The sequence below is a fragment of the Lemur catta genome, chromosome 1, assembly GCF_020740605.2.
Source record: "Lemur catta isolate mLemCat1 chromosome 1, mLemCat1.pri, whole genome shotgun sequence".
NCBI classification, from domain to species: Eukaryota; Metazoa; Chordata; class Mammalia; order Primates; family Lemuridae; genus Lemur; species Lemur catta.
In genome coordinates this window covers 29,285,750-29,294,505 of record NC_059128.1, presented here as the reverse complement: position 1 = coordinate 29,294,505, position 8,756 = coordinate 29,285,750, and the positions used below count along the sequence as shown (strand labels likewise).

Sequence of the window (8,756 nt, the reverse complement as noted above, 5' to 3'; positions counted from 1 at the left end):
TATTGCAGTGCTTTTTCCCTGGGCACTTTGTGCTGCCAGATACTGGGGGCCATTTCAAGCATATTTACTCACTCCAGCAGATTTCTCAATAACTTCAGCAACATGAAGAAGTTGACCAACTTGATGGGTGCATGTAGCCTGGTGATAGAGTCAGGAAAAACCTCCCTTGGTGGGTAAACACTTGAGGGGGGGGCGGCACATGGAAATTGATGTAAGTGCTGCAGGAGGCACAGCAGTGGACAAGTGTCACAAGTCCAGCTGGGTAAATTCCCAGGATGCCAAATCACCAGGGCTGTTTCCAGAAAGGGCTGACCCCTGCTGTTTACACCCTCTTCCCCTGAAGCTCAGTGAAGCTCACCAGTCTCAACTGCCTTGTAGGCCGCTGAAGAAATCCCGTTAGTGCATGGGGAACGTCCAACCCATCGGCATTTGAGGCTGGAGACGGCAGTCATCATGTGACAGGAGCAGAATTAGATGCCGGAAAGCCAGCCTTGCATCTCAGCTCTGTCATTTATCCGCCAAATGAGGCCAGGCAAGTCACAATCTCATAGAGTGTCCATTTACCTACCTGTAAAGTAGGGATGTCTGACCTCCCTATTTCACAGGATCATTCGGAGGATAAAATGAGATGAGGCATTTGTCCTGCCCTCTTCAAATGCCAGATTGTGATATTTCTAATTTAACAATTTTCAGGGCTTTACATACTCCTTCCTCTTTAATCCTGACAACAACCCATAGCGAGGATACTATTTTTATCCCCATTTTACAGAGGGGGCACCTGGACTCCAGACACGTCAAATGACTTGTTCACGGTTATGCCACTAGGTGGCAGACCCAGGATTTGAACCCCTGCTGTCTGGCTGAAGACAGTCTGACCACAGCAACTCCCCGTAGGGGAAAAGATAGACAATTCTTTTAGAGACGTTTTCCATTTTTGTTTGGGGAAGCACAAGTACTTTGTTACCATTCCAGCATCCAGTCTGGGATTTTTTGTCTAAGCACGCTGGGGAGCGGTGAAGCCTTTTAAGCAGGGAGTGGTGCATTTAGGTTTGCTATTTAGAAGGATGACTGGCTGTAGGGTGGAGGCTGAATGGAGCCAGCATGGGGAGTGGGCAAAACTGAATGCAGGAGTCAGGTGGGAAGCCCCAGGGGAGCAGAGCTCATCTTTGTCAGGACCTCTCAGGCCAGACAGGGAGGAAGAGTTAAGTGCTGGTACTTACAATCTGGTTGGGGAAAAGAATTCCTCCCCATGAAGTGAGTAGCCTACACCAATGGAAGTAAGCACTAAGGGTTGTGCGCCACGTAAGAAAATAACCATGGGTCTCTTGGGTTGAATGCAGTGGAGCACCTTGCTCTGTCAAGGAGCTGCTTGATGTGGCTGTGACCATTCCCAAGACGGCCCTGGCCAGACCCCTCCAACATCTGACTGGACCCTTTGCTGAGCTGTCCTCTCCAGGTGGGTTGGGCACCCAGAAGAGATCTCTCCCTCCTCTGACCCGTCTCTGAGATCTCTGCACCCACAGACTACCTTCTCCCCATCAATACTTTTTCCTCCTTATACCCCACCAGGAGACCAGGGCCCCTCTGACTGCCTTCCCAGGGCTGCTAGGCCACAGAGAGGCTGTCCCTTGCCCTCTGGGTCAGAGTGGGGAGCCAGGATGTCTGGGCTCCAGTCCCGGATCACAAGGACCACAGGGCCACCAGTAGCCGTTCCCATACACACGGGGTGCCTTCCCCAGCAGGCCACGCCTAGCACATGCTTCACGATGTCCCCTCGAGACTTTCCTGGGGCAGGTGCTGTGGGACTCAAGGTGTCGCCCCCAGGGAGTTTCTTTGAAAGAAGTGAATGCTCCTATTCCCCACCACCAATGCCGGTCACAGCCCGCCCTGTGCGGGTCACCTGGCGACTTCGCAGTTGCTCTTGGTGTTGGCGCAGCAGGGAGGTGGATTTCTCAGTGCTTTTGTGCCATAGCATTTCCATCTGAAAAATGGGCCTACTTCACGGGGCTGTTGGGGCAACTCTATACTTGAGCTAAAAACTGTACATGCTTAGGGTATTATTATTAGCCAGGTGAACATTCTGGAGGGTTTAAGGCTGCTGGAGCTCTCTAAGCCTTCCGCGGACAGAAGGGCCAAGAGAAAGTTACAGGTCTCTCCTGAAGCCCCTGCCGCAGAGCTCCTGGGTGGGGGGGTTGACCGCAAGCCGCCCCTCTTGCCCCTCTCCCATTGGCTTTCACCTGCCAGAGGGTCGGCTGCTACAGGCCTCTCGGGCCGTCAATCAGTCCCGCCGGGCTCCGCCCCGCCCCTCCCGGGGGTTTATAACGGGAATTCCCATGGCCCGGGCTCCGGTGTCCAACCTGCTGCCGCCGCGGCCCTGCCGAGCGGAGCGAGCGCCGCGCGCAGAGCACACGCTCGCGCCCCAGCTGCCCTCCCTCGCGGTTCATGACCGTGTCCTCTGATCGCAGCCCGCGCGAGCCCCTGCCGCAGGACCGCCGCCTGCTCGCCGCCGCGAGGGCCGCCGAGCGAAGAAGGAAGGAAGGAAGGCAGGCAGGCGCGGTGTGCGCCCGGCGGAGCCCGCGACCCCTGCCCGCTGCCGGCTGCCCGGCCCGGCTGGCACCATGCTGCCCGCGCGCTGCGCCCGCCTGCTCACGCCCCACTTGCTGCTGGTGTTGGTGCAGCTGTCCCCGGCTCGCGGCCACCGGACCACGGGCCCCAGGGTAAGTGCGCCCCCAGCCGCGCTCCCACCTGCGGAGGGAGGCGAGGTGGCTTTGCCCCTCATCCCCGGGGGCAGGAGGAGGGCGAAGGGAAGTGTCAGATCTTGTTGTCCTCTGCCTACTACCCGGTCGCCTGCGGGCTTCTTGGCGAAGTTCCTGAAATATATTTTTTCTCCCATTGGCGCCACCCGTCCTTTCTCACAGCACCTACCCCACCCCCCCGAACTGTCACTGGTGGATTTTCTTTCCCAATCTCTTCTCCCATGGCATTTGCTCCAAGACCCTCCGAGGTGCCTCCTGCGTCCGGGAGAAGCTCGCCCTCCGTCGACTCGGGCTTTCCTGTGGTCTCACACTGCGCCCGCTCCGGCGCACTGGCGTCCTTGGCAGGCGTGGGGGGGGGGGGTGGGCGGTGCGCAGCTCTGCTTGGAGAGTTTTAGGTTACCCGGGAGCCACACAAGGACCTTGTGTTGTTGTTGTTTTAAAAAGCGATCACTGCTCGTAAACCCACGGCAGATAATTTTAATGCCCCCTCCTGCTGGGCAGGCCCCAAAGGAGGGGCAGGGGTGGGGGGCCGCGGTGAGGTGGTGCGGAAGAGCTGAACAGTGTTCAGGGGTCTCTTCCCCTGGGGTCGATGCTGGGAGGTTGAATTACTTGTTGAACCTTGGTCTGATTGGAGTTTCTGAACGACATGAAACGTGCCAATTCTGTGCACAGGACAGGCTGTCCAGGGCATTGTAAAATCTCCTGGAACCGACAGCATTGTGTTCATTTCTGGTCTAAATTATTGCTCCCCCCACCCCAATTGGTCCAATAAAGAATTTCACTGCCTTAAAAAATGTACTATTAAACCACCTAGTGGTTCGTTTGACCAAACTTAATCAAGGCAATCTCTGGCTAAACATCAGTTTATGTCAGAGCGGTTGCCTTTCAGGATAGCTGCTTGCCTCAACTGGCAGCGTGAGAGACCACGTGAAAAGAGCTAGGATCTTTGTGAAAACAAGGTTGGCTCCTCAACCAACTCGTGCTTCCTTTCCTGGATATCCTTCAGCCTAGCCCCATTACCACCTGTTCATATTGCAGGTTCCTTATTCATTGCTTTTGCTATATGAGAAATCTCTGCAGCTGCCGTGTGTGGAGGAAAAGCTTTGCAATGCTTTGGGAGTCTTATGCCTGCCCAGATGCTGGGCTGATTACATCTGAGCCCTGCTATCACTGTGAGATCAGATTTGCAGCCACTTAGGAAAGAAAAGTGTTTGTCCCCGTGTTGGGCTGGCTCTTGCTTTTATGACCAGATGTGCAACAGCAGCAGTTAAAGTGTGGCAGATTAGATCCAGGGCGTGCCATAAATCCTCGACAGCAGGCATTCCCAAAGCTGGGGCAAGTAAAGGCTCCGGGAGTGACTTTTATGGATGCAGATGAGGATGCCTTTTAAATGAAGCTGCTTGGTTTGATATTAGGACTCGGAGCTCTTAAACTCTGAGGTCAGGCGAGCCATGCGTTCTCTCCAATAATTAGGAACAGTCAAGACAGAGACGCAGACCAGAGCACCCCGACTGAAATCTGGATGCCCGCCCACATGAGGGTCGAAAGGAGAGAGGCCCTGAGACAAATGGTGGGGGGCTCGTTTGCTGCTGGGCATGTCTAGCATCTCAAGCCATATGGCTCTCCTTCCCTGCCTCCTGAAATCAGAGGAAGCAAATTTTAGGGGAAAGCTAGGGACTTTAGGGGAAAACAGGGGACCTTGGTTAGGGTCCTTCCAGTTTCTCTAGTTTATTAATTTGACAGAAGTGATAGAACATAAGCAGAAACTGTAAATAGGCTTGTGTGTTCCAGCTGCTTCGATTTCTCTCTCCCTCTTTCTTTTTTTTTCCTCCTTCTCTCTCACTTTCTCAAACACACACACACTCAGAAAGTACCAAGGGGAAGCTGCTGTCTTGACCATGTAGTTACCTGATTGCATTTATATGCAGCAATAGGAGCTACCACTTATGAACATTTGGGCTGAGCACGTTACCTGATCTCTTACGCGAACAAGAACAAGAAGGTGGGTCTTTTAAATACCATTCTGCAGATGGGGAAGGGTAAGTGACTTGCTTGAATCCCTCATGGTACGTATGTAGCTCGGGGAACCAAATCCCAGTTTATATAGGTTTAAAGGTTGTGCGGTTTCCACATAACCACACAGCTGCGGGGAGTGTCCATCCAACCAGCGATGCTGTCCCTGTTAAAGGAAGAGACAGCTCGATGAGAAAACAGAGAGCCCAGATGCATCGGGTGAGTCTGTAGAGAAAGTATTCTTAATTTTTTTTTGGTGTTTGTATCTCTAAAGCATAACGTCTGAATTTCAACCTATCCCCAAAGACTCCAGTTCTCTTTGAAAACTTCTTGGTAACCCCAGAAGGGTGGCTCTGGTTGAAAGCAGCGGCATCGTAGGAGGAGCAGAAACATCTGGCTTGTTGCAGTATCCCTTGGGCACTCCTAGGTCTCTTCTGTTAATCTTTTGAGTGACAGAGGCTTAAGGATTGGCATCTTTTCCAGCTGGCTTTCTAGGAAACCAAGAGCACGCCCTTTTGGTTTAACTTTATCTGGCTCACTACTTGAGCTCCTCTGAGGCCTAGACCCCAGTCCTTGCCCCCTAACTTGCTTCCTGCCTTCCTTCATAAAATTCCTGACATTTGTTTGACTCTGGAAACCAGCGGCTATCAAGTATCAGATTGGAGGCTATTGTGTAGGAAGCACCTGATTTTGGGGTCTCTCAGCTCTGAGCAGCTGCTTGGCTACCTGGGACGCTGGTCAGGACTCTTTTAATTACTGTGGAGGCAACCATTTCTTTAATCCTGACCAATTTACTGAAAATGTTTCAGGGGAGGATGGGATGGGGGAGGGGCTCTCCCAGGCTGATGGAGTCTGGTCTATGGTCAGGCAAGTCAACTGCCTGTCTTTGTCTAATTCTCTGTCTGCTTTGGAGACAGGGAGCTGGGTGAGGGCAGGGACTGAGCCCACTTGTCATCAGTGTGTCCCAGGAGCTCAGCTCTGGGCCAGGCACCCGACGGAGATTTACTTTGTCCGTGTTTGGAATGAACAAATAAATGCAGATGATGCATATTTAACAGCGATCCAAGAGTTGCACTTTCTTGGTGCTTTAGCATAACTGTAGGCAGGAACTAGATTTAGGAAGTTTGAGAAATATAAAATGGGAAGGTCAAGAAGTCTGAGTCAGCAATTGATTTCTTTTTTTATTTTTTTAATTTGAGAGATAACGTATGTATTTATTGTATACAACATGATGTTTTGAAGTACATATACATTGTGGAATGGTTATATCTAGGTAATGAAAAATTGCATTACCTCACATAGTTATCATTTTTGTAATGAGAGCATTTAACATCCACTCTTTTTGCACTTTTTAAGAATATAAACACTTGTCATTAACTATAGTCACCTTGCTGTATAATAGATTCCTATCAAACTGTAATTATGTACCCTTTAACCAACTTCTCCCACTCCGCCCTCCCCTCTCCAACCTTTGGTAACCACTATCCCACTCTCTACTTTTGTGAAATCATTTTTTTCAGATTCCACATATGAGTGAGATCACGTGGTATTTGTCTTTCTATGCCTGGCTTATTTCACTTAACATAATATCCTCCAGGTTCATCCTTGCTGTTGCAAATGACAGGATTTCATTCTTTTTTTATGCATGAATAGTATTCCATTGTGTATATATACCACATTTTCTTTATCTGTTCATACATTGATGGTCATTTAGATTCATTCTATATCTTCAGTATTGTAAATAATGCTGCAGTAAACATGGGAGTACAGATATCTCTTTGACATACTTATTTCATTTCCTTTGGATAAATACCCAGTAGTGAGATTGCTGGGTCATAAGATAGTTCTATTTTTAATATTTTAAGAATCCTTCATACTATTTTCCATAATGGCTATACTAATTTACATTTCCACCAACAATGTGTAAGGGTTTCCTTTTCTCCACATCTTTGCCAGCACTTGTTATTTTTTATATTTTTGACAATAGCCATTTTAGTTAGAGTGAGGTGATACCTCATTGTGGTTTTGATATGTATTTCCTTGATGACTAGTCATGTTGAGCATTTTTTATATACCCATTGCCATTTGTATATCTTCTTTTGAGAAATGCCTGTTCAGGTCTTTTGCCCATGTTTTCACTGGGTTGTTTTTTTGCTATTGGGTTGTTTGTATTTTGGATATTAACCTCTATGTATTTTGGATATTAACCCCTTATCAGATATACAGTTTGTGAATATGTTCTCCCATTCTTAGGTCGTCTCTTCACTCTGTTGATTGCTTCTTCTGCTGTGCAGAAGCTCTTTAGTTTGATGTAATTTTATTGGTCTATTTTTGCTTTTGTTACCTGTGCTTTTGAGGTCTTATCCAAAAAAATTTTGGGCAGACCAATGTCATGGAGCTTCTGCTCTATGTTTTCCTCTTGTAGTTTCATAGTTTTGGGTCTTATGTTTAAGTCTTTAATTCATTTTGGGTTGATTTTTGTATATGGTGAAAGATAAAGTTCTGATTTCATTTAATAAAAGGTGTTTTCCCAACACCATTTATTAAAGTCTATTCTTTGCCAATTGTGTGTTCTTAGCACCTTTGTTGAAAATCAGTTGGCTGTAAATGGATTTATTTCTGGGCTCTGTATTCTGTTCCATATGTGTATGTGTCTGTTTTTATGCCAGTACCATGCTGTTTTGGTTTCTATAACTTTGTAGTATATTTTGAAATCAGGTCCCTTTGCTCTTTTTACTCAAGATTTGCTTTGGCTATTCAGGGTCTTTTGTGGTTTCACACAAGTTTTAGGATTTTTTTTTTTCTATTTCTGTAAAGAATGTCATTGCTGTTTTGATAGGGATTGCATTGAAACTATAGATTGCTTTGGGTAGTATAGACATTTTAACACTATTTATTCTTCTAATCCATGAACGTGGGATATCTTTCCATTAATTTGTGTCTTATTCAATCTGAAATTGATTTCTTAATTGTTTTAGGTATATTTTTTATTTGTTCACTCTCTTGATTACTTGATTCATCCTTCAAAATTCAGCTCCAACATTACTCTCTAGGAACTTTTTGCAGAACACTCTTTTGGCTAGAATTGATCACTCTCTCCTTTGAACAACTTCTGTACCTGGTGCACCTGTGTTCTAACTTCTACTAATCCTTCTGCAGTGAGCATCTTAATATCAGGCCTGCATCTTCATCTTAGCACTAAGTTGCCCCTTCAGCATTTCATGCATAATTCTGTTTTGTTAAATGAATAAACTTGCAGGCCCCCTGAGGGCAGAATAATCTCTCATTCATCAGTGTGCTTATCACATTGTAAAGCATTCTGTAAATATTTATTGAAATGAATTGGATAGTATAGTGATGTCCAACCTGGACCCCCCTGCTCTCATTTAAACCTGAAATTGATTACTTACAAATTGTTTTGTCCATTTTTAGGCTTTTGTTCTTTGTTTAAAAATAAGTGTGTGTGGTGGTTATGGGAAGGTTGGAGGGAAGAGAGACTGAACAAACAATCTTGAATAGGGAAACTGGCTTTAGTTCCACACCAACCTCTTTTTGTATCTTTCATTTGCCAAAAGTGAAGTAGCTTCTGAACTATTCCTTTCCATTTGACTAGCCTGCCCCTGTGTCTGGACCAGGGTGGGTCCTCATGTCTGCTTTGATACTCCTCTAATAAGAGGAGTGTGCCTGACAAGAACCTTTCTTTAACATATGGGGGGATTTAGCTGAAATGCTACTCAGATGTTAGACCAAGAACCTGATTTAAACATTTTGGTAGAATTGACATGTGAAATTTGAAGAAACAAAATTGAGGAGGATAGGAAGAGAAAACACTCATCTTAGGAATCTCTAGGAAATACAATCAAAATGGAAAAGACCTTGATATTATCTCGTTATCTCCTGATGTTGAATATTCATATTTCTCATGGCCCAGCAATTCCACCCTTAGGTGTGTATGCCCAAGAGGAACTCATGTCAAGCAGGAGACAT

General features: G+C 47.0%; 1 protein-coding gene across 2 annotated transcripts in view; it reads left to right on the top strand.

The window, feature by feature from the left end:
• Positions 1–2,318: 2,318 nt before the first annotated feature.
• SMOC1 (SPARC related modular calcium binding 1) overlaps positions 2,319–8,756 on the top strand; it is a 139,565-nt gene continuing 133,127 nt past the window's right edge. For both annotated transcript variants that reach the window (XM_045564796.1, XM_045564788.1), the window contains exon 1: positions 2,319–2,717. In XM_045564796.1, coding sequence (XP_045420752.1) covers positions 2,619–2,717 — 99 coding nt within the window. In that variant the 5' untranslated portion in view covers positions 2,319–2,618. The remainder of the gene's footprint in view (positions 2,718–8,756) is intronic.